This window comes from Oryx dammah, unplaced genomic scaffold (assembly GCF_014754425.2).
Source record: "Oryx dammah isolate SB20612 unplaced genomic scaffold, SCBI_Odam_1.1 HiC_scaffold_21, whole genome shotgun sequence".
NCBI classification, from domain to species: Eukaryota; Metazoa; Chordata; class Mammalia; order Artiodactyla; family Bovidae; genus Oryx; species Oryx dammah.
In genome coordinates, this window is record NW_024070205.1 from 36,792,132 (window position 1) to 36,819,152 (window position 27,021).

General features: G+C 42.7%; 1 protein-coding gene across 4 annotated transcripts in view; it reads right to left on the reverse strand.

Annotated features, from left to right (window-relative positions):
• CLSTN1 (calsyntenin 1) overlaps positions 1–27,021 on the reverse strand; it is a 75,987-nt gene that overhangs the window by 37,223 nt on the left and 11,743 nt on the right. For all 4 annotated transcript variants that reach the window (XM_040263373.1, XM_040263372.1, XM_040263370.1 and 1 more), the window contains exon 2: positions 2,910–3,032. In XM_040263373.1, coding sequence (XP_040119307.1) covers positions 2,910–3,032 — 123 coding nt within the window. The remainder of the gene's footprint in view (positions 1–2,909; positions 3,033–27,021) is intronic.

Below are 27,021 nucleotides of genomic sequence, written 5' to 3' on the forward strand. Positions count from 1 at the left end.
TGAACTGTATACGTTATGGTATATGAACTGTATTTTTTTAAAAAAAGACTATAAGACCAACTTATAGTTGGTCTGAAAACCCTCTGAAAATCTCCCCTCTGAAAATCTCCAGAAGGAAAATATTTATTTTTTCTGTCCACTATGGCAAATGTAATCAAGTTACCACTATACTTGGCTCTACACTGCTTCTCCATATAGTTTTTTAAAATCTCAATATATAACTTTGGCACATCAATAAAAAACACCTGAGAATCTCTAAAAACATAAAACTTCGTTAAGTACTATTTCATTAAAGATTATACATCATGGAATTTTTTTTTTTTGCAATACTCATTTATATTTTAGAAACAATTACACAAACATTAACAACTTATATCAGGGGCCACACAGCATGTAATATCTAAAAAGTTAGATAAATCTTACATTTAATAATTTCACAATTAAAATGGTGTTTTTATTCCCCCAGTAGTAAATCCATATATCAAAATAAAAAAATAATAAAAATGAACCTGTCTTCAATTGTGAGGGTAATAATTTTTGAAAAGAGAATTTACCATGAGAATCTATATTGTGCCCACTAAAAATAATGTATCTGAACTTAAAACAAAATTCACATTTTACTTAGGCTGAAATAAACTATATCCCCTGGAGAAAGGAAAGGCTACCCACTCCAGTATTCTGGCCTGGAGAATTCCATGGACTGTATAGTCTATGGGGTCACAAAGAGTCAGACACAACTGAGGGACTTTCATTTTCAAACTATACAAAATTGATTTTCTTCACCAAAACTAAAAGCAATATTTTCTGTATTATTCCTACATATACCACAAAACACTTATTTTTGTAGGTTTTCTAGGTGTTGCTTAATACATTAAGTTTTAATAAATGACACAATAAAATTAAATTCAACAAGAAAAAAGTGACATGTAAAATGACTTCGAAGTTAGTACTCAATGTACATTTCATTTCCTACTTCCCGTCCTCTGTAACTTTCTGTGCTGCCTAACACAGCATCACAGTTAAGAGCCATCCTGCCTGACTTGGAATCTGGCCTCTGACACATCTAAGCCGTGTGACCCAGAGCTGGTAAGTTAGCAGCTCTGTGCTTCAGCTTCCTCTCTTTAAAAAGGGGTGACAAGAAGTATACTTACCTAAAAAGGCTGTTGAGGATTAAACACAAATGCATATTTGTACAGTACTTACAACAGTGCCCAGGACACTGAATGCTTTATAAGGGTTATGCATCATGAGTGATATAACGGGACAGAGCTCCACCAACAACAGGACTGGGTACAGCTGAGAATTTGTAAAGAGAGGCCTGAGGGAGTAGATGCCAGAACTCCTGACTGCAATTGCTTCTCAAAATCAATCAGATGTCAGAGACATGCAAGTACCCTCAAGAACATAAGCTAGATGACCCTAGTAAGGTTACTGACAAGGCCCCGAAACGTCACACCCTCAAGGAGGAACTGTATATAATAAACAAAGGTGTTGCATGCAAAGTGTGTGTAAATATATCTATGCAAATACTCAAAAATTTAGTGATGCTCAGAGGAAACCATAGGCAATGCTAAAAATGATTTTAAATCAGGGGAGGGAGGAAGAACCAAAAAAAAAAAATCACCTTGGCTACCAGACAGAGACTGTGTGTGTCTTCCTAGCACAGAGCACTTCCTCTACCACGCACCTAATTGGATTTCTCTCTAAAAACCAATAAACAAGTAAAACTAATCAAGAAGGTCTGTCCCTACCACTGACTCAACAGCACAAGCTGCTTCTCAGGTTACTCCCCTGGAAATGGGATGTGGCACTTGAACAGAAAGAAGAGAAATTCAGTTTTTAAATAGCTCTTCAGAGACACCCTTGCATTCATGTCTCCCATTTACCATAGTAAATTAAATGTATGGAATGATCTGTATGAGCGAATTGAATTTTTCTCATTTGTTTTGAGGCAAACAGATTTTGTTCTGGAAAAACATCAGGCAAAAACCACTCTTTAAAAATTAACTTCACAACGTCTCTTGACTCTGAGGCAAAGAAAGGGAGAAGAGGCCTGTTCCTCCGCCTATTAAGGATGTGACCACGGCCTTGACGTAAAGCAAGAACAGTTCTGATTTGCAAAGTGCTGTTGGAAGCCATCGAGACAGCAGATCTTCAGAGCAACCCTCGATCTGTCCCAGTGAACACTGAGCTTACAATCTTATAAAGTAACTCATGCTAAAGATTTACTGAAAGTAACATCTAAGCCAAATGAAATCACTTATAAAAGACTGCTCAATATTCTCAACTAAGTCTCTTTAGGTAACTGAAACCTAGGTAGTGCAGGGAAAATCATGACCTGTAATCACTTATATCAGGGGCCCCCAGCTTCTGGAATCTGAAGCCTGATGATCTGAGGTGGAGCTGATGTAATAATAAAGTGTTCTATAAATATAATGCACTTGAATCATCCTCAAACCATCCCTTACCTCCTGCCACAGCCCATGGAAAAATTGTCTTCCATGGAACCTGGTCCCTGGTGCAAAAGGCTTAGGGACTGCTGCTCCAGATCCTTGCCACTCAGAGACCAGGAGCACCAGGAAATAGGTTAGAAAGGCAAGGTCGCAGGTGCCCCCAGAACCACTGTATCCAACCTGCATTTTAAGCACGATCCCGTGCTCTGCACAGACACAAAAGCTTGAGATGCACTGCATCTGGATGCTCTCTCACTGGTTACATCAAGACAAGGAACACAGTGATGCAATTAAATGTTTTGCCTTTCAACAAGTACAGGCTTTGCAAGGGCAGTCAGGTACCCCTGTGGTACGTGGGGGCCACACACAACCCTTAGCTATCAAGACATTCTCAGAAAGGACACGTGAAATGCTTCCCAAACTCACGACAGGGAGTGAACAAAGACAGGCTGGTACCTGCAAAGCGTAAAGGAGCGTCTTTGTCCAGGGCGATGAGAGGGGGGTCAAGGAGCACGGTGCTGTCGCTCTCCGTAACTAAGCCATGATATGTGGGCTCCAGCCACGGCTTGTGCTTGTTGACTGTGTTTAAAAACAGAAGAAGGAGAAAGGACATAGGCCAGGTTAGAATCGCTATTTTCAACACCACCGCTTTTGAAAACACACATCCGTTATCATTAACAATAAAACCCTCATAAGTCTGAAAGGCCACACTGCTACTTTTTGTGGCCAAGTCTGGTAGCAAGACCCCAGTGGGATGAACTCCTAAAGAAATGCAGAAATTATCTGAGGCCAACCCCCGAAGCAACCAAAAATAAGAAATGAACTGCTCTAGAAACTGAAAGAAAGAAAAAAGATTGATGGTTATATGGACAGTTTCACAGACTAACTCATACCACCTCTGTTTCCAGCCGATCCTAGAAGAGTTACAAATAAAAATATGTTATTTCTTGGATTAAAAGATACAAACTAAACAACAAGGCCCTACTGTATAGCACAGGGAACTGTACTCAAAATCTTGTAATAAACCATGGGTTTGTTGTTCAGTTGCTAAGTCATGCAACCCCATGAACTACAGCCCACCAAGCTTCCCTGTCCTTCACTATCTCCTGGAATTTGCTCAAATTCCTGTCCACTGAGTCAGTGATGGGAAAGAATATGAAAAAGAATATACAGATATGATAAAGATATAAAGATAAAGAATAAAGATAATGTATATGTGTGTATGAGAGAGAGAGAGAATATACATATAAGACCCCTTAGACTGTAGCCCACCAGGATCCTCTGTCCATGGAATTCTTCAGACGAGAATCCTGGAATGGGTAGCCATTCCCTCCTTCAGGGGATCTTCCTGACCTAGGGATTAAACTCGGGTCTCCCAAACTGCGTGCGTGCTAAATCAAGCATATTCTTTACCATCTGAGCCACCAGGGAAGCCTACATTTAAGAGTATATTCTTAAATATATACATATATTTTTAAAGACAGAATCACTTTGCTGTATACCAGAAACACATTATAAATCAACTATGCCTCCAAAACCAACTTTTTTTTAAAGAGATACAAACCACTACATATGAAATACAGAAGCAACAAAGGTAGACTGTATAGCAGAGAAATACAGCCATTATTTGAAAATAATTTTAAACGAATGTAATCTATAAATACACTGAATCACTCTATCTTACACCTGAAACATAATATTGTAAATCAACTATACTTCAATTTTTATATTGTTATTTCTTTATGATAATAACAGTATTATTTAAAATTAGCGTTGCAAAAAGAAATGTAAAACAAATGGGCGAAGTGAAACAAGATTTATGAATATAAAATTACAAATATAATGAATTAAAAGAAAATGATACGCAAAATTCCTGAAAAATCTGACTGAAAACAGTGATCAAGAAAAACCTGTTTTAAAAAATAATAATAATAATCTGCTCTGGGATCAGGACAGCCTGGACCCAGAGTCCAGCGGCCCTCTGTAATATGCTGTGTGACCTGGAGCACGAGCCTGATGCCCTGGTCTCAATCTCCTTTCTGAAGTTTACGTCGGGCTGCCCTGGGTCCTCACTGCTCCACGTGGGCTCTCTCTGGCTGGGCTCCTGGACTCACTGCAGTGGCTTCTCTCGCTGCAGAGCACAGGCTCCAGGCACAAGGGCCTCAGCGCTTGCAGCACAGCGGCTCAGGAGCTGCGGCACACGAGTCTGGTTGCTCCGAGGCGCGTGGAATCTCCCTAGACCAAGGATCAAACCCGTGTCCCCTGCACTGGTAGGTGGATTCTCACCCAGTGCACCACCAGGGAAGTCCTCAATTTCCTCCTTAGTGAAGCCTGGACCCCCATCCCCAACAACCCACAGGGCTGGGGTGGACAACTGGAGAAGTGATTGTTTTTCCTTCTCAGTTGGGTACCAGCATTGCTCCTTTCGTGTTTAGGTTATGAACATCTGCTCTGACAGCCCGCTGATCTGCAAAAATGAATTTGTGGTTTCTGTCCATTTCGTTTTTCCCCAGCTGTGGCCCCCAGAGAGTCTGTGCTGAGACTTTCCTCTGGTTGAGGCCACTAAGCCCCTCCCTGGGTTCCTCTCTCCACCAGCCTATTTTGAGCTCCTCTCACAGTTAGAACCTTTCCATTTTCCTATTTTTACCTTCTGAGTATTCACATTATAAACTCAGGCTATAGACTAACCATGGGATGACTCATGAAGCTGATCTGATTAAAAGGAATGTTGTTGTTGTTCAGCCACTAAGTCATGTCTGACTCTGCCACCCCGTGGACTGCAGCCCACAAGGCTTCCCTGTTCTTCACTACATCACATTCATGTCCATTGAGTCAGTGATGGGGAAACAATGGAAACAGTGAGAGACTTTATTTTGGTGGGGTGGGGGGGCTCCAAAATCACTGCAGATGGTGACTGCAGCCACGAAATTAAAAGATGCTTGCTCCTGGAAGAAAAGCTATGACCAATCTAGACAGCATATTAAAAAGCAGAGACAATTACTTTGCCAACAAAGGTCCGTCTAGTCAAAGCTATGGTTTTTCCAGTAGTCGTGTATGGATGTGAGAGTTGGGACTACAAAGAAAGCTAAGCATTGAAGAATTTATGCTTTTGAACCATGGTGTTGGAGAAGACTCTTGAGAGTCCCTTGGACTGCAAGGATATCAAACCAGTCAATCCTAAAAGAAATTAGTTCTGAATATTCACTGGAAGGACTGATGCTGAAGCTGAAACTCCAATACTTTGGCCACCTCATGCGAAGAGCTGACTCACTAGAAAAGGCCCTGATGCTGGAAAAGATTGAAGGCGGGAAGAGAGGGGGACAACAGAGAATGAGATGGTTGGATAGCATCACTGACTCAATGTACTTGAGTTTGAGCAAGCTCTGGGAGGTGGTGATGGATACTGAAGAGTGCTGCAGTATATGAGGTCGCAAAGAATCGGACACGACTGAGCGACTGAACTGAACTGACTCAGTGATACCATCCAACCATCTCATCCTCTGTCATCCCCTTCTCCTGCCTTCAATCTTTCCCAGCATCAGGGTCTTTTCTAATGAGTTGGCTCTTCACATCAAGTGGGCCAAAGTATGGGAGCTTCAGCTTCAGCATCAGTCCTTCCAGTGAATATTCAGGGTTGATTTCCTTTAAGATTCACTGGTTATTAAACTTTATTTCCACATAGTTGGGGCCTATTTCTTGAATGAACTACCCAGATTCTCTTTGGGCAGTCAACCAGAAGTGACTGAAACTAAATTTAACTGTTTAACTGTTTTTCATGCTGTGTGACCGTGATGTGGTCCTACTTTTCTTTGTTTCAACCATGATGGGACGAGGGGAGACAGTGAGGATCAGAAGCACCTGAGCCCCACTTGCACTAACTCCCACATGACCTACTGAAGAAGCAGAGTGCTCACATGTGAAATTCCAAAGGAGCAGGCCTGTGTCTGCGAGGGGGAAGATGGGCGACCCGCTCTCTCCTTAATGACGCCTCCACCCGACATTTTATACAGGCTGCACCCAAACCAACAGCAAGTTCCCTGCCTTCACTTTCAAAGCAAACCCAGACCCACAGGGAGTTGGCTAAAGGGTATACAGGGTTTTGGTTTTGCAAGACGAAAAGAGTTCCAGCGGTTGATTGCACAACAGTATGAATGAATGAACCCAATACCACTGACTCCAACACTTAAAAATGGTGAAGACGGGAAATTTTATGTTATGGATATTTTACCACATTAAAAAAAAAATTCCACACCCACAAAATAAACCCAGATGTAGCCATTTCTTACCCCTGTGCTGTCCACCGAGTAGTGAAGTGAAACACTCTGTCATGTCTGACTCTTGCGACCCCATGGACTGTAGCCCGCAAGGTTCCTCTGTCCATGGGATTCTCCAGGCAAGAATACTGGAGTGGGTTGCCATTTCCTTCTCCAGAGTATCTTCCTGATCCAGGAATCGAACCCATGTCTTCTGTATTGCAGGCAGATGCTTTACCGACTGAGCTAGGAGGGAAGCTGTCCACTGAGAGCTATTACAAAAGCCCAGTAATGGCCTCCTCCCCATCTCTTGCACTGACTCGTCCCACAGCAGCTGGGGTACTGCTGTGATCATGGGGGTGGCTCAGAGCCTGCACTCTCAGAACCCATCTACACCAAAGGTCCTGAGGACCCGAACAGCTCTGCCTTAGGAGGGCTCGTCTATCTATCAGTAACAATAATAATAATCAGTGCTGAAAATTAAAACCAAAGAAAAGCGTTAGTACTGATATTTATTAATTCATTTTCAAAAACAAAGCCACTGAGAATTAAAACAATATGTTAATGAAAATAAATATATATTTTAAAACAGAGTTTACTAGGAAGACTGGCAATGCTTTCCATTCTGCAAATCCTTTCACAGCCCGGCTTAGCAGAAGACAGCTGGGTTCTCACCTCACTCCTGCAGCCGACAGGCTGCATTACGATGCATCATGCAGCCTCTAGGAAACTCCAATGTGCATTCATGATAAAATGAGGCAAAAGCAAGTGATGTCTTAATATAATTAAAACAGCTTTGACTTCTCGGATGCCCTGACAAGGTCTCTTGCCTCTGGCCTCTGTCGAGGCATTCCCTCCTCCAGCGCCAAAGACTCTGAGTGCTGGAAATAAAAGAGTCCCCATAACAACGACCAGAGACCTGGAGTGCCAAAACTAAGACTCGGGGCAGCCAAAAAAAAAAAAAAAAGATTCCCCCCTCCAATTAAGATAGAGCCCGCTGTTCTATCCCCACCCCCACTTCCTCTTTCTTTCCTCTGCTACTCCTCCTGACCACAAGCAGTCAGCCTAGGACCTGGGGCAGGCTACTTGGCTTCCCTGGGCCTCAGTTTCCCCATCTTTAAAATGGGGACAGCAACAGCATCCACCTCTGAGATTCCCATGTGATCTAACCCGTCCCATATAAAATCCTCAGGACAGGGTCAGGCACTTGGGGGATACCATAAGGGGCTGAGTTGTTGTTAATTCTCCTGTAAACATACACACACAAAACCAGGGATTCTGGGAGGGTGTGACCCTTTTTCTCTACTTATTCCCAGGACTTAGGATCTCATTCCTCAGGAACTATCTAGTAAGTGAGTGAGAATATACCCATGGACGGTACAAATACAGTCAGTGCCCTGGTTTATAAATTTTCTCATAGAGAAGAAAGTTTCGGTGTGGAGAATTGAAAAAAAAAATGTATTGGTGTTTTAGATATTGGGAAGATGTTTATTGTTTGTTTCTGGCAGTTGGATGTTCCAGGAAAAGGAGACAAGAACATTGGAGACATCAAAATATCGAGGGATCTGCCTGGACAGGTACGTTCTCGTTAGATTACGAACATAACTATTAATAATATGAAAGGGAACCTAGACCAGAGAGACCAGAACCACAGTGCCTCTGGAAAATGCCCCTCCTCTCACGACAGCTGCCCCTGGAACCAGAGACCTAGGAAAGAAGAGCGCTCGGCTGGCTGCGGCACAGCCTCCCCTTCTCCTCCAGAAGTGGCCCCCAGGGGAAGGCTGGGGAAAAGGGAGAGTTAGGGTGTGTGGGACAGACATGTATGTGCTATTATATTCGAAATGGATAACCAACAAGGACCTACTATACAGCACAGGGAACTCTGCTCAACAGTACGTGGCAGCCTGGATGGGAAGGGAGTTTAGGAGGGGATTGGATACATGCATATGTATGGCTGAGAGGCTTGGCTGTTCACCTGAAACTATCACAACATTGTTAATCAGCTCTACTGAGATATAAAATAAAAGTTAAAGGAAAAAACAAGAAGTAACCCCCAGAACAGTGGTGAGTTAAGTGGCTTGGTGCTCTGCATGGGTCCCACAGTTGGCTGCAGACTTTGCGAGGAGAGGGTTCCAGAGAGCACAGAAAACAACCTCACTTTGCAACCAGGTTGAATGCTTCCCCTAACTGCTGAAACTCCTCATCCTCTCCAGGTCTTGTTAAACCGTCCTACAAGATAGGCTGGAACACTGGCTGGAGTTACAGATCTAAGACAGATAAACAGGCCATTTTAAAGAAAGCACTCCAAAAACCTCCACTGTTTGTCACTAATCTCTCATTTGAAAACACAGAAGGCTAGGAACTTCCCTGGTGGCTAAGACTCCACGCTCCCAATGTAGGGGGCCTGGGTTCGATCCCTGGTCAGGGAATTAGATCTCACATGCTGCAACTAAGACCCAGCTCAACCAAATAAATAAATACTAAAAGGAAAAAAAACTCAGAGGCTATTAGTTCAGTTCACTATTGATAATGTACTACTGAAAGCAATATTCAACTCCAGTTTTTTTTCACATTTAAGATTTTATTAATAAAAGTTACAAGCACAGTAAATAAAACTGAAGAACACTATTCCAATATGTGAGTCAATAAAACTCCTAAGACTTAAACTAAGTGGATTTACTTGGTAAGAAAGTAAAAAATACCAAGCCAAGCAAACTGCAGATAATCTGTGATGGATTTCTGGCTACCCTAAGTGGAAAGGCCTGCAACTGAAAATGGCTAATGGTTCAAGGGGAATAATAATTGAACAGCTATAGTCCCAGCTCTTTTATTTTTCCCCACTATTCTAATTTTATAGCTCACATTTCTAAATTGCTACTTAAGCTGGCAGTAGAATGAAGAGATTTGGCCAGTTCCACTGACTGAGCTTTTAAATATTTAATAAGTGATATTTTTAATATTTCATCACATTCAAGTGCATTATAAAATATTGATGGACACAAGTGATTGATGTTTCTGTCATCATCCAAAAAAAGATCACAAATAAAGACATTAGACTACTGGCCATAAGTCCAGGAGCGGGTCACCATATTTATGGTCTTTACCCAAGTCATTTCATTGCATTCTAGACTATTAAAAAAAGCCAACTGAAGTTTGAATGGCCCAGCATTAACCAAAATCACAGAATAGCAAGGCTAGCGATCAAACCACTGCATGTGTGCTCAGCTGCTTCAGTCGTGTCCCACACTTGGCAACCCCATGGACTGTAGCCCGCCAGGCTACTCTGTCCATGGGATTCTCCAGGCAAGAATACTGGGTTGGGTTGCCATACCCTCCTCCAAGGGATCTTCCCGACCCAGGGATCGAACCTGCATCTCCTGTGGCTCCTGCACTGCAGGCAAGTTCTTTACCACTAAGCCACCTGGGAAACCTGATTAAACCTCTAAGTGTAGGGTGTTCCTGGGGTAGATACCTATCATTTTAGGACATGGCAAGTTTTTATGGTTGTGGTAAGATTTTAATCATTAGAAACTGCCACTAATTGAAAAATTAAAATGAAAGAATACAGCAGTTGACTCCAGGGTTAACCTGAAATATAAAACTTATGTCTCCCTAGCATTGGGTTGGCCAAAAATTCATTCGGATTTTCTATATTCAATATATCCCAACTCTCTGGACTAAAAAGAATGGCCCCTTATCCAGGTCACACAGTCACAGACCCAGGCAAGGGGGTTTCAAAGCCTTCGTGCAGTGGCCTTGACATCAACCCAGCACCACAAACGACTGCCTTCTGACTTCTTTGGTGACAAAGAGAAATCTATTGTTTTTCAGAAATCACTGTTTGAGGTGTGACCCTCCTCACTCCAGAACACCGAGCTTGGTCATATAGGGAAGATACTGACATCATAACATATAATGACAGATGGCTTAGTTTTAAGAGTCTGTAGGCATCTCCCGTAAATCCTAAATGATGTTACATGTTTTTGTTTGCAGATTCAATGTTTAACCTCAATTCATCAAAAAAAATCTGCAATTAATGAACACTGCCACTAGGTGGCAACATGGCTCAGTGGTAAAGAATCCACCTGCCAAAGCAGGAGACTCAGGAGAGGCGGGCTTGATCCCTGTGGGTTGGGACGATCCCCTGGAGTAGAAAATGGCAACCCACTCTAGTATTCTTGCCTGGAAAATTCCATGGACAGAGGAGCCTGGTGGGCTACAGTCCATGGCGTCGCAAAGAGTTGGACATGATTGAGCGGCTGGGCACAGGACAGGCTTTGATTTTAAAATCCAGCTCTTACCAAGGAATGGGAATGTAATCTGAGTTAGCAGGCCCTTTGTTAAAGATAGGGGCTTCCCTCGCAGTCCAGTTGTTAAAGAATTGGCCTGCAACGCAGAAGACCCAAGTTCGCTCTCCGAGCGGGGAAGATCCCCCTGAGAAGGAAATGGCAACTCACTCCAGTATTCTTGCCTAGAGTTGTTAAAGATGACATGCATAGATAGGTGTCATAAATTATATGAGTATAAAATACCCACCTGATTTTTTATCAAAAATATTGAAATATTAAATATTCTGAAATATTCATAGTCCCCTAATCAAAATATACTGCCTCAGTCATACACTCTTATTTAAACTATCCCTGATTCTTCAAAGCAGCTTAACATCAAAGGTCCCCTTGGCTTCCCATCACTGACTGGGACTCTAAGACATCTTCCTTGAACACCTGCTATGCATGCACACTGCAAGGAGCTGGGCTCTCAGGAAATCAAGTTGCAAGCCTGGGAGCACACAAACGTGTCAATACTCTACATTCTAGCCGACATGGCTGCGGTGAAGGGGTCATGCGGCACGCCAGGAACTTCATCAGCCAGCAGGGGCCAAAATGACCGAGGAGCCCCCATCACCAACGTGGCCACGCCCCCCGCAAGAGGAAGGACAGGGCCCTGGGGCTGAACCCTCCACCCAAAACGGACACAAGCAGCTCCTGACTCATGGCCAGAACCAGCCACACAGCCCCATGAAAGCTCCCAGGGGTAGGGAAGTGCCAGTCTACCCTGTGTCTGGTGAGAGAGCTGGGAATACCTGAAGTCAACTCTAGGAAGTTGAGTATTCCCACTGGAAGGACCAGGGGAGACCCTCTTCCCCAGGAATAGCCCTAATAAGACAACAGATTAAGAGTAGTTTATCAGAATAAAGATACATATAAAGGTTCCTTTAAGAACTCAAAACAAAGTTGCTATATGATCCAGCAACCCCACTCCCTCAGCATGTATCTGACAAAACTATAATTTGAAAAGATACATGCACCCTAATGTCCAACAGAAGCACTGTTTACAACAGCCAAGACATGGAAGCAACCTAAACGTCCATGGCTATGTAAATGGATAAAGGTGTGCTACATATACACAATGGAATATTACTCGGCCATAAAAAGCAAGAAATAATGCCATTTGCAGCAACGTGGATGAACCTAGAGATTATCGTATTAAGTGAAGTAAATCAGACGACAAATGTCATATGACATCGTTTATGTGTAGAATCTAAAAGATTTATACAAATGAAATGTTATTTATAAAACAGTAACAGACTCTGGAGAAGGCAATGGCAACCCACTCCAGTACTCTTGCCTGGAAAATCCCATGGACAGAGGAGCCTGGTAGTCTGTAGTCCATGGGGTCACGAAGAATCGGACACTTACTGAGCGACTTCACTTTCACTTTTCACTTTCATGCATTGGAGAAGGAAATGGCAACCCACTCCAGTGTTCTTGCCTGGAGAATCCCTGGGATGGTGGAGCCTGGTGGGCTGCCATCTGTGGGGTCGCACAGAGTTGGACACGACTGAAGCAACTTAGCAGCAGCAGCGGCAACAGACTCACAGGCATAGAAAACAAACTCATGGCTGCCAAAGGGGAGAGTGTTAGTCACTCAGTCATGTCCAGCTCTTTGCAACCCCATGAACTGTAGCCCATCAGGCTCCTCTGTCCATGGAATTCTCCAGGCAAGAATACTGGAGTGGGTAGCCATTCCTTTCTCCAGGGGATTTTCCTGATCCAGGGACTGAACCCAGGTCTCCTACATTACGGGCAGATTCTTAACCATCTGAGCCATCAGGGAAGTCAAAGGGGAAAGGGAGGTTAAATCAGGAGCTTGGGGGTTAACAGGCACATACTACTATATATAAAATAAACAATGACCTACCATATAGCACAGGGTACTATATTCAGTATCTTGTAATAACCTGTAATAGAATCTGAAAATATGTGTAACTGAATCACTTTGTTTTGCACCTAAAACACAAAATCATAAATTAACTATACTTCAATTAAAATGGTTTTTAAAACACATATAAGGTAGAAAGGTAGAAAAATATATGGCTCATTCTAGGACTAGCAACACAGTCATGGACATGCGGCTCTGAGTGTGTAAGGAGAGGCTGGGCTGTGATTTGGGGGCAGATTGTTTAACTATTCTGTGCCTATTTCTGCATCCTAACAGTGAGTGTTCCTCTTCTGCTTCACCCATGAGTTCTCTCAATTTTTCAAACAGTTGTTTGGTCACTTAGTTGTGTCTGACTCTTTGGCAAGCCCATGGACTGTAGCCTGCCAGGCTCCTCTGACCATGGGATTTCCCAGGCAACCAGTAGAGTGGGTTGCCATTTCCTTCTCCAGGAATCTTCCCAACCCAGGGGTCAAACCTGGGTCTCCTGCATTGTAAGTGGATTCTTTACCACTGAGCCACCAGGGAAGCCCCCTTTAGACAGTAAGAAGCTGGGACTTTGGGATCAGACAGAACTTAGTGAGTTCTGTTTCTTACTCACTCTGTAACTAGGGGCAGATTGTTGGAACTATTCTGTATCTGGTTCTGCATCCTAAGTAAGGAATGAGATCACCTTTCACAACCTTGTGTTGAGGATTACAAGTGAGGTTAAGTGAAGGGTCCACTCTATGCCTGACACATGGGTATCCAACACATACTTGTTGATAAATTAATTGTAAGCAAAGGGTATACTTTAGAAGTAACAGCGAGTACAAAAGGACCAGAGCTTAGGAGGCTCAGGAGGTGTTCCCATGACAACGTTCCTGTCACCATCTCCCTGAACACGATCTGCAGTGAAAGGGAATCCCTGCAACCCCAGACTCAGGTGTAATTTCATCCCCTTCTACTCAGCAAAAGGAGAGAGAGGAATATTATACAGAGTGAAACTGTTCGGTGTGAAACAACAGTGAAAAAACAACTGACTTTTTATCAGAAGAGGAAACCTTTTAATCAACCAAAGTAACAGTGCATGGAATTTATAAACAACAGCTCTCCTTTCCAGCTAAGGTCATTCCTGGTAACAGTTCTGGCCAATACAACATGGATTTCCTCTGACTTTGTAAAACTACGTTTTTAAATTACTCTTTTTAATTTTTTTCTAAAACTCAACATGTTCAAAGAATCACTAGACAAACTGTGTAGGCAGGTCTAAGGGCCTCTTCATCACAATTCCCAAATAAATTTAATGTTAAATAAAATGTCTGAAAAATCTGTATGTGTTAGATATTGTTTAGATAAGGGTTTTCAACCTCTGCACGGCTGTCAGTCCGAACAAGATATTTCCAGGTGTGGCTCATCCCGTGCATCGCAGGATGTTCAGCAGCATCCCTGGCCTCCATCCACTAGATGCTGGCAGCACCTCTGCAGCTGTGACAACCAAAAATGTCTCTAGCCTCTGCCAAGACTCCTCTGGGGGCAAGTGTCCTCCCCAGCTGCCACAAAGCCACTTAGACCTACCACCTTAAGGAAAGCCAAGGTTTTCCAGGTTAAAATCATTTAAGGGGTTCAAAAATAGTCAACTTTACAAACTGTGTGTACACCATCAATGTTGAAGTTCATTTCTAAACTAAAATCACCTTTCAGTGTAAAACAAATCCTTGAGCAAACAAGCAATTAATCGCTTTAATGGTACAGTGAAAGACTGCTTGTGTTTATTCACATTTCAAGTTCACCTACTATGAGCATGCAGCCCTGCGTGTGAGGTGGTGCCATCCTGTAAGAGGAGAGGATGGCGACCTGCCTGCGGCACCCATAGTTCCGTGTGTCGAGGATCGGGATGCATGTCGCGAGGTGAGACCAGAGAGTAAGCAAGAGTTGAAGGGGAGGAGCATGGATGCCCTTCTCCCAAGTTCAAAATGCCAAGAGGGAAGCAATAGAGACAGAGGCAAGGCAAGGGAGAGAGATGGTGAGGGAAGACTAACAGCCTCAGGATGAGGGGACAGGAAGGGGCAAGAATGCAGCTGGGGAAACCAGTTAAAGATGCTGGCAGCAGGGACAAGATGAGAAACAATAAGGGGCTGATCCAAGACTGTGGTTTGGCGTCTCGGCTTCCACAGCACACGGTAGATGGGACAGCTGTTCCCCTCCTGGACTGAGAGTTAAGGAGGGACGACTGCTGGGGAGGATACAGGGAAAGGGGCTTCTCTGTCTGATTCTCCTCCTTCTTTCCATTGTCCATCCATCCATCAATCCATCTGTCCATCTCTCCACAGTCCATCCATCATCAACCTATCCACTGTCCAACATCCATCCACAATCCATCCATTCACACCCCATCCATCCACAGTCCATCTATCCGTCATCCATCATCAATCCACCATCCATTTCCACTGCCCATCCACTCATCATTCATCCACCCATGCATGCATACATCGTCCACCCATTCACGGGCCATCCATTCATCTTTACTGAGCCACAGGTAATCTTCTAAGTGCTAAGGAAACAGTGGTGAAGAGAACACCTCCTGCCCCTGAAGAGCCTGTGTTATGGTTGATTAAAATATTAATTTTAAGCACATTCTGCAAAGGAATTCTTAGGGAACAAAAATCACACTTTCTACTATTCCAACTTTTCCCAGCAAGGGGCCCTTCTAATTATCCCTTCAAATTTCAAACAAGGTTTTTTAATTGTTATAAATAAAATATGCATTTACCATCTCAACCAGTTTTAACTGTACCACTCAATGGCATTAAATACATTCAAACTCAGGACACTTCTCAGCCTGCAAAACTGAAAATCTGTCCCCATTGAACAGATTCTCCATCTCTTCATGCCAGCCCCCAGCAACTATCAGTTTACCTATCAGTTACCTCCGTATCGGTACTTTTATGATTGACTTGCTTTCATTAACATAATATCCTCAAGGTTCACAGTTACAGCATGTGTCAGAACTCCCTCCCTTTTCAAGACTGAATAGTATTCCACTGTATGTATATACTGCCTATGTGCTCAGACGCTAAGTCACGTCTGACTCTTTGTAACCCCATAAGACTGTAGCCAGCCAGGCTCTTCTGTCCATGGGATTCTCCAGGCAAGAATACTGGAGTGGGCTGCCATTTCTTCCTCCAGGGGATCTTCCCAACTCAGGGATCGAACCTGTGTCTCTTGCATTTCTTGCAATGGCAGGCAATTCTTTACTACTGAGACACCTGGGAAGCCCATGTGTATACTACTCTGTTTATCTATTCTTCCATCAGCGGACGCTTGGGTTGCTGCTATCTTTCAGCTACTATGAAGAATGCTGTCATGAACATGTACACATACCTTCTCAAGACCCTGCTTTCAATTCTTTAGGCTACATACTGTGAAGTGAATCATAGAGTAACTCTACTTTTAATTTTCTGAGGAAGTGCAGCTGCACCATTTTACATTCCCACCAACAGTGCACAGGGTTCCAATTTCTCCACATCCTCACCGCCACTTGTTACTTTCTGGTTTTTGACAGTAATCATCGTAATGGGTGAGAACAAACAAGTTCTACATCAGGTGATTTAATCGTTTTATATAAGATATAAAAGACAGACTAGAATAATGAGTCCCATGGTCCCACGATTCAACCACTACAATTACCAACACAGTGCCAATCTTGCTGGATTTACACATTCCCATTCCTACCACAAATTTCAAATATTCTGAAATGAATCCCAGACATCCTTCAATACTTCAACATGTATCTCTAAAAGATAATGATTCTTTTGGAAACTAACCATAATGGCACTATCATCTAAAAATTCACAGTAATTAATGTCAAATATCCAGTCAGGATTCAAACTTATTTGTTTTGGTGTATCAAATAATTTGGCTTGGTACACCTCTCTGTGTCACTGTGAACTGTACTTTGATCACCCTTAAACAATAATGCTTTAATGGTTTCCACAACATCCCAATTTTTGTTTCATCATCGATCATGTTTATTAAGTAGGCTTTTTGTAGATGTTCTTTATCAGGTTCAGAGAGCTCCCCTCTATCCCTAACTTGCTGGAGTTTCTATCATGAATGGGTGTGGGATTCTGTCAAATGCTATTGCTGCATTAACTGATACGCCCATGTGATTTTATGAATTTTAACCGGCTAATATGATGGTTACTGATTTTTTTTAATGATGAAACAGCCTTGTGCATATAGAATAAATCCCATTTGGTCATGGTGTAAAATTCTTTTTGTATATCACTGGATTTGATTTGCTGCTGTTGTATTGAGGACTTTTATTTTGTATTTGTGGTATTTATTTAGGGCTTCCCTGGTGGCTTAGATGGTAAAGAACCCATCTGCAATGTGGGAAACCAGGGTTCAATCTCTGGGTTGGGAAGATCCCCTGGAGGAGGGCATGGCAATCCACTCCAGTATTCTTGCCTGGAGAACACCCATGGACAGAGGAGCCTGGTGGGCTACAGTCAAAGCGTCGCAAAGAGTTGGACATAACTGAGCAACCAAGCACACAGCACACACACTGAGATTGTCAAATGTGAAAACACACGACACACGGCAAGAGGTTTCAGGGGCCTCAAATGCCCACTGACACCAGTCCAGGTAAGAATCACTATTCCCAAACTGAGTGAAATCTCTATTAGCTGGCCCTCAGAAACTTGGCATCTTCCCCTTGCACCTCAATGTAACTGGAAATCGAACTGTAAAATTACGTTTCTTATATGCATGTGGTTCTCAAATTGTACTTGTATTTCATGGTCTTCCATAGCAACATCTTACCAGTTCATGGAGACTTCCCCATTGACCCTGGGAGAGAGCCAGGGAAGAAATAACAAATTAGGAAAGATACTGTTGCTGCATTTTTAAAGTATGTAAAGGTTAATGACACAGAAAGGCTGAAGGCAACAAAGAAGTTAATTTGAAGCTGAAAAGATAGTCTGCTTTGAATAATGGTGAGGAGTCCAACTGATAAACATAGAAGCCTTATACATTTATTGAGAATAACTTTAAAAATAACTTCCAAGAGGACTGCTTCCATCTTGTCCCCCTAATTAATTTTATAGAAGGGCATCTTCGTTACACTAGTCAGGAGGTTACTTAAGTAAATATTCTTAACTTCACTGTTAGCAGAAAGATGCAAAGGCAACTGAGTGGGTGGGTAAGCAGATGGATCCACAAGCAATAGAATAACGATCTCCTTCTTTCCTTCAAACAAGTTCCAGGTCTGCACTACAGGTGAGTCTGTGACAATCTACTTGTGCCATCCACAGCTTAGTATAAGTAGTGATCCAAAGTCACACAGGGAGTTATTTAGCATATTTCATTCACTATCAGGAAGATGCGGACATTTTAAAGTAGCCTCTAATAAAAATTTTTTTTAACATTTAAGGAGGCTACTGAAGGACTTTCCTGGTAGTCCAGTGGCTAAGACTCCACACTCCCAATGCAGGGGGCCCAGGTTTGATCCCTGGTCAGGGAACTAGATCCCACAGGCTGCCACTAACAGTTTGCATGCTGCAACTATCGATCCCACATGCTGCAACTAAGACCCAGTGCAGAAAAATAAATAAATATTTAAAAAAAAAAACCTTAAAAAAATTTTTTTTAATAAAGAGGCTACCTACCCTTCAGTTATCCATTATCTCATTTTTTTAACGCTCAAACTTCCACAGTAAGTTGTATTTAACTCTCCCAAGTAATAATTAGCAAGTCTAACTGTAATGCCTGTGTTCCACGGTTAGTGTCCTGAGCTCCATGGATGCTCTCTCACGTGGTAACTGAGAACCTCTTGTGAATGTCACAAATGTGAGGCAGCAGCCACTCCAGTGTGGGAGCCTCATGTCCAGCTGCAGCATGGCTTCCAACAGCGAAAGGCCCTGCCCAGCTCCTCCAGAAGTTCTAGGTGATGGGCGAGGAGCACAGGGCAGACAGTCTAAACTTCTGGGAAGCAGGGGCGGGGTCTCCCTCAGGGTTTGCACTGGGAAGGGACAAGGCAGTGCTCCAGGCTCACAGGATTCCTCTAGGGACCTGGTCATGAACACTCCACAACCACCTGGCCCCTGTGCTGGGAGCCCTCTCCTCAGCTATAGCCTCCCTGGGAACAGAGGAGGCACCTGGCCCCAGTCCCACAAGACCCCACAGTGATGCATGAGGGTGGTCTGCAGGCTGACATCCCCAGGGAAGCCTAGGGATCTTCTCTGACCAACATGGTGGGCACTCAGGTTAGGTTGAGGGGGCCCTCTGAGCTTTCCTTGTGCTCTCTTTTCTCTGGTAGTGGCTGTCTGTGCATGAATACTGAGATATCTCAGAATGCAGCCTTGTGAGGCAAAGAAGAGGTGGGAAACTGGAGGAGCTTATTAAAATTAGCATCCTACCAGAAGAGGGGAGCCCAAACCACAGAGGGCAAAGAATACACTGAATTCACATACTATAGCAGTGCTCTGTAACTGGGGTGTGGGGCAGAACCTTCTAGACCTGGTCTCCTGGGCTGACCAGGAGCCAGGCAGGTTGGAACCAGACATTCGCCCAGAAGTTCTGCTGTGCTCCCCAACAATGAATAGACATATCACGCGAAATTCATGAAGAGGCACTGGCAGAGTTCTCTTTAAGGGAAACTGGGCAATTCTCACTTGTGCTCTCAAATGCTTTCTTGCTCTCTGTTACACACCACGCCCCCCACCACCTTCACCACTATCCCCAGAAAGCCATTTTTCGAGACATCTGTCTTCGGCTTCATTCTTCTAGGATACTTGTAACTGGCACCAACTACAGCCGCTGCTTTTGTTTCAGCACAAGAGCCCTCTTTAAGCAAAAGCATTTCATGCTTGACTCTATTCCCTGAAATGAGATGTACGGCAAGGCCATGCATTGATTTTCAGGTCACCCCACCGCCTTTCTGTACATGCAGTGCTGCCAACATACTCATCTGCCTCACCCCATCCCCACCCCATCAGAGTGTTTCCAGATTTTCATCTTCATTTGTACCAAATCCACACTTACCTGCTCTAACTTTCCACCTTTCACAACCCTTCTAGGACTAGTCTGACAAACCAATTTGAGCTGGGTGCAAATGAAGGATAATGACCAGATACTCACAACTGCATTTTGCAACATATTTATTTCAATGATTTAACATGAAAGTAGAAATGAAGGTAAGAAACGCAGGCACCCTGCCAGGTTGTTGAAGAAAATATTTTTGGAACAGAGCCCTTGAACGCCTCTCAGTTCATATCTTACGTGCATGGAAATTATTCAGAGTACATGTATTTTTATGCAGTTTCCTACAGAATTAGACAGATAGAATGACGGGAACAAATCTACTGCCAAACCACTCTTAGAGCATTTCAAGTCACTGATATGTACACATCCATTTCTCAGTTTACTCTTACAATGCAAGTCAATCAGGAATCTAGTTGTGCAAAAAAGCACCTGCCATGAATTCCTTAAATTTCCTATTCTGCAATGTTATCAGGAAATACAGGCTGGGTTTGCCCTTTTCTTTCTTTTTTATCATCATCACACTTGTCTTGAATTAAAACAGGACAGGGCGCTGTCCTGAATCATAACATAATAGTCCAGTGGTAGTTTCCAAGTTCTGTGTGCTTTTTTAGTCTCCTGACCTTCATATACAATGGAAAACTTTATCATATATAGTTCAGAAAAGGCCACAGAGTGTTCAAGACTTTGTGACATTCACTATTAACGCTATGTTCTTAACAGCTATTACGCAAAGTTCTGTCGTAACTTGACTGGAATTGTCTAATAAACCTGAGATAGCTGATTGGGGGGGATAACTGTTTTTACATAGAAGTTTTACGTTATTTAAAATATAGGGACTTCCCTGGCAGTCCAATGGTTAAGACTCGAGGCTTCCACTGCAGGGGGCACAAGTTCAATCCCTGGTCAAAAAACTGAGATCACACATACAACGCAACATGGCCAGAAAAATAAAATAAACCTAAAGGTTTTGTGATCAACACAGAATATGGAACAGCTCAATCTTATTTTGCCAATGAGTCTCTCTAGAAGCACATTTATGTTAAGGAAAGCAGACTCAACATAATGATGAGATGAAGTCCAAGACTGGGGAAGACATGAAGGAACAAAACAAGGACGTAGATTCCCATAAGTTATTCTAGGTGTTTCAAACCCCAGGGCATTGAAAACACAGAACTGCAGAGAAAATAAAAAGTTGTGAACATACACTGTGGCCAATCTTTAAGGAATCTGTGAAGAATATGGTATCTGGTTCAAGAACTGGAAGAAAATGAACATTTTTGGCTGTATTTCAGTAAGTCTGCAATGACCCTGGGCAAAACTCTAGATTGGTTTCTATGCCTTTAGAGAAGAAAAGAAAATCACAAATAGCTGGTGACATTATTCACAAGAACAGATATTAAATAAACATTTTCTCTTTTGAGAGTTATTAGGAAAGTCACAAGAAAGCTGGAAAAGTAACATCAGTTTCAAGTTATGAAGTGCCTTGATAAAAATTTTACTTAACTACGAGGCATGTGAAGCTCTAAAAATAATATATTAAACCTTGAAAAGTATTTAACGAGACCGTTCCTCATTTCCTCATGACTGAGAACAAGATGGAAAAGTGGAAATTGGATAGAAATAAAAGTGGGTGGACCATCCCACCACCCCAAAAGGTCACTGAAGAAATGCACTCCAGAAACCTGGACCAGACTCTGGTAACCCTTCGAAGGCTCATTCTCAGTTAGTGCTCTTCTTCCTCCGTATCAAAGTGGAGAATGACAAGAAGCTAGAATGGACACTCAGAAACGTGAAGTCAGGATTCAAAATTACCTGACAGTGTGGAGAGGCAGATCATGTGCAGAAAGAAGAAATACAGTGGAGACGAATGTGAACACCAGCATCAGTGCACAGCATCTGGTTACATTTCAGGACCAATGTGGAGGTTCCTGGGGTTAATAAACTGGTATGAAGGGAAAGCCAAGAAGCTTAGACAAAGGATAGTGGCCACATGCCACTCGAACTCCACTCCTGTTGTGTGGAACTCTATTAAACCTTCTGCCCCATCTGAAAGGTGGTGTCTACACCAGGGAGCACCCAAAGAGAAAGTAACCACGCAGGCTGGCAGAAACAAGCTGGTACATAAAAAGCCGGTGTGGGGAGGGAAGGAAAGAAGAAGGGATGGTAACTCCCTTTGTGGGTGGGGATGCAGAATGGTTCAGCCACTGGTTTGGGAGTTCCTCAATAAATTAAACATAGGATTACTGTATGACCTAGTAATTCCACTCCTAGGTATATACCCCGAAGAATTTAAAACTTAAATATATACTCAAACAATTACCCATATGTGAATATTCATAGCAGCACTATTCACGACAGCTGACAGCTGCCAACAACCCAAAATGTCCATCAACAGATGAATGGATAAATAAAATGTGCTATATACATATACTGGAATACTACTTGGACAAAAAAAGGAATGAAGTACTGATATATGCTGCAATGGGAACAAATGTCAAAAACATTAAGTGAAAGAAGTCATACATAAAAGGTCTCATACTATATGACTCCACTTACATGAAACATTCAAAATAATTAAATCCACAGAAAGCACAGAAGCGGTTGCTAGGGACTTGGGGGAGAAGGGGAGGGAGCCACTGTTTAAAGGGTATGTGGTTTCCTTTTGGGTAGTGAAATGTTTTGGAACTACCCAGAGGCAGTGGCTGAACTCCACTGTGAATATACTAAATGCCACTGAACTACACACTTTAAAACATTATGTTGAGCGACTTCCTTGGCAGTCCAGTGGCTAAGACTCCGAGCTCCTAAGGCAGGGGGCTTGGGTTCGATCCCTGGACAAGGAACTATTAATAAATCCCATGAGCCGCAACTAAGACCTGGCACAGCCAAATAAATAATTTTTAAAATTTAAAACAAAATTTTAATTTTAAAAAAAAACTATAGAGAAGTAGAAAAATGAGTGGCTGGTTGCTAGGAGTTCGGGGGCAGGAGGAATGAACAGATGAGCACACAGACTGAGGACAATGAAAGTACTCTGTATGATAGTACAATGGCAGAGACCTGTCACTAGGCATTTGTCAGAACCATGGAGCACACAAGTGTGGACCTGAAACTCTGGACCTGGCAAGGACATATCAAAGTTCTTCAACTGAATAGCAATACTGGGGGAAAGCATGCATGTGTTGGGTGGGGGCATATGGAAATTCTCTATACTTTGCATTCAATTTTGCTGTGAACTTAAAACTGATCTAAAAAAAGTTTATTAATTTCTTTCTTTTTTGAATGCAATGGATTCGCAAAGCATCTTAACATTTATTTGATTCTCCCTTTCTAAGTAGATCCATATTTCCTAAATGTATGCACCAGAGAGTCCCTGTAAACTACAAGGGAGACGCAGGATATTTTAAATTTGAGGGAAATGAGTGACACTTTAAGTCAGGTAGAGACAAGCTGCTGCTCTGCTGTGCTTAGTTGCTCAGTCGTGTCCAACTCTTTGCAATCCCATGGACTGCAGTCCGCCAGGCTCCTCTGTCCATGGGATTCTCCAGGCAAGAATACTGGAGTGGGTTGCCATGCCCTCCTCCATGGGATCTTCCCAACCCAGGGATCAAACCTAGGTCTCCCGCATTGTGAACAGATTTTTTTACCGTCCAAGCCACCAGGGAAGCCCAGACCAGCTGCAAGTTTGGGGCAGTTCATAGCTCAACAGCAGACTGCACTGCATTCCTTTTGATGGTGTCATAGTTTTGCAAGGCTGAGTTTTCAGCAGTTGCTGTGATCCAAAGAAGTGTCCTGGGAAAATTAATATGGAACAGAGAAGAGGGCATCAGTGTCCGATCACACTCCAGCTTTGAGAAGCTGGGCCCTGCTCAACAGGAGCACCCAGTCCATTAGTAAGTTCTTGGAATTATTTTAAGATGAATTAAAAGTATTATTATATATTTTTTTTCAATTTCTCTGTACTTTTTTCAAACTGCTACTATGCTGTTAGGATATAAATATTAAGATGCTGGGATGTAAATATTAACCTGATTGGACCTAAGCTAATTAAAAAGAATTGTTGGGCATTTCTTTTGGCTCTGTGAAAAGATCACTGAGGCACCAAGGTACCGTGGGCAGAGACGAGTTAGAGGGGCTCTGAAGCAAACAATGAACACAGATACAGTCAAGACACGTGTTAAGGCTAACAACCCTGTAAGGTAGATACTATTATTGCCTTTCTCAGAGGGAAAAACTGAGCCACAGAGAGGTTATGGAAGCTGTTGGTGAGCACCCAAAAAGCAAGCAGCAGAGCTGGGATGTGAACCCAGGAATCTGGCTACAGAGTCCATGTTCTTCTCTATTTCATGGCACTTACAGAGGGCCAGCACTTCTGTGGAGAGGAAGAGGCAGAGCTGAGATCAAGGTTGTTGTTCAGCCACTAATGAAAGAAAGTGAAAGTCGCTCAGTTGTGTATGACTCTTTGCTACTGCAAATTCTCTAGGAATTCTCTAGGCCAGCAGTATACTGGAGTGGGTAATTGTTCCCTTCTCCAGGGGATCTTCCCAACCCAGGGATTGAACCCAGGTCTCCCACATTGCAGGCAGATTCTTTACCAGCCAAGCCACCAGGAAAGCCCAAAAATACTGGAGTGGGTAGCCTATTCCTTCTCCAGTGGATCTTCCCAACCCAGGAATCGAAGCTGGGTTCCTGCATTGCAGGCAGATTCTTTACCAGCTGAGCTACCAGGGAAACCCCAGTAGCTAAGTCGTGTCCAACTTAGTTGCTAAGTTGTGTCCAACTCTTTTTCGACCATTTGGACTGTAGCTTGCCAGGCTCCTCTGTCCATGGGATCTCCCAAGCAAGAATACTGGAGTGGATTGCCCATTTCCTTTTCCAGGGGATCTTCCTAACTCAGGGGTCGAACCCACGTCTCCTGCATTGGCAGGTGGGTTCTTCACCACTGAGCCACCAGGGAAGCCCCAAGACCAAGGGCTTTCTGACAGTGAAAACCGCCCTCCAAAATGGGAGACGCTCTCTGATTAGATGACTTCCAGTGTGGGCTGGCCAACTAACAACAGTGCTCAGAGAGCATTACATCCAAGGTTTCACAACACCATTTCTAAAGCTCTTGTCAACTCCAAAAAAAAGACTTCTGAGATAGTCACATATAAACAAGCACTACAGAATTTAAGAGTATAACTTTATGTCAATACAATGTACCTTCCTTCAGAATTTTTAACAATCCAATTTCATCATGTTCCCTGACTCAACTGCACGTGAAAAGTTCCTAACAAGTCACCCAGATGTATGCTTCCTGAATATTATTTATTACAGAAAGGAACGGGGTTAAAGATACTCTTGACTGGTCTCCACTATGTTTCCTACTTTTCACATTCTGAGCTATAAAAAGATTATACTGACAACAATAACAACGTCACTTGTTTCCTCTATGGGTAAATGGGCTGACTGAACTAAAATGATTTCTAAAACCACTTCCTTTCTAGAATTCTAGCCATATTAATTCAGAAAGTGATTTTTTAGACAGATAAGGAGCTTTTTTTTTAATTTAGTGGTTTAAAAATACAAATACTTAATGTTCTAAGACAATGATATTCAGGTAACCAGTTATTTAAGTGTGATGACAAATTACGAGATTTCAAAAGTAAAGGACTTTATCATAAATGGGGAAAAAGGATTAGATGACCTCTCAAGGGGAAATCGAATTTATGGAATGTAGACTAGCTGAGAACTAGCTCACTGGCCATCTGAGGAAAATGCCAAAACAAACAAACAAACAAACAAACAGTCATTCCCCACCCAGACAAACAGAACATGTACACGCCCATGCACAGCTTACTCCAGATCCTGAGGACACCCCAAAAGATTTTTCAGGAAAGTAAAGCGAACAGGCTTCTTTTATTGTGGTAGTTACAAAAACATTTTTACAATGCTATCAGTCATTTTAAAGTCTCAAAAGGCCCATATTGAAAGGAAAAACAAAGACATTAACCTTTCAGTGTAAGTATTGAAACTTTTTTTTTTTAAAAAAAGACAAGTTTTCCCCAGATTTCGTCTAGAAAACATTGAGTAATTATACACTACCAAAGAAAAATCCAAATAAATCTGATTTTTAACATGTACTCATACTTTGTCACCTATTCTTGCCTTCTCCCTCATTAAAAATGTGTCCCACAGTGAACTTAAAAAGAAAACCAAAGGAATAATCCATAAACACGAGAGAGCTGGACTGATAAACGGAGGGCACTGACTGCGTACTTGTAAGGGTCCCTCTTTGGCAGCAGAACGTGCTGCAACAATAGGCAAAGCCAGTCTATGAGGGCCATTAAGTCCCGTCTTTCCCAGTCAAGAAAGCAAGTGACAATGTAAATAAGAGGAAGATATGATTACAGGATGGAGAAGGAAATGACAACCCACTCCAGTTGCCTGGGAAATCCCACGGACAGAGGAGCCTGGCGGCCTACAGTCCACGGGGTCCCAAAAGAGTCAGACATGACTTAGCAACTAAACAACAACAAATAATTACAGGAATAAGTGAATTAACCCTAATTTCTCTCCCTTTTTAAGTAAATCACTTGCAAGCTTTGCTTTGCTGCTTCAACTATTACTTAGAAGCAGAGTTCTGGTGACACAGTCCCCAGCTGCATTTCGACATCAACCACTGCCCCAGGGCACCAATAACAGAACTTGGTGGGTAGACTCCTATTGGGGGAGGGGGTCCCCAAGACCCTTTAAGGGTCTCCTCACAAAGTCTCCCTACATGTCTCGTGAGGCCAAATTTTCTTCACATACTTCAACCAAACAACAGACAGCAACAAGTTGAATGTAGAATCCCCCTGCCTTCTCTTAAACCCATGGCAAGGGATTAACAAAAATATAAAGCAGTACCAGTCTTCCTAGTAAATTGCTTTTTGTTTTGAAATATGGAGGGTTTTTGTTTTTGTCTTTTATTGTTTCTTTGGGCCACTCTATGCAGCATTTGGGGATTGCAATATTTCCCCAACCAGGGATCAAACCCATGGCCCCTGCAGTGGCAGCAGAGTCCTATCCACTGGACTATCAGGGAATAT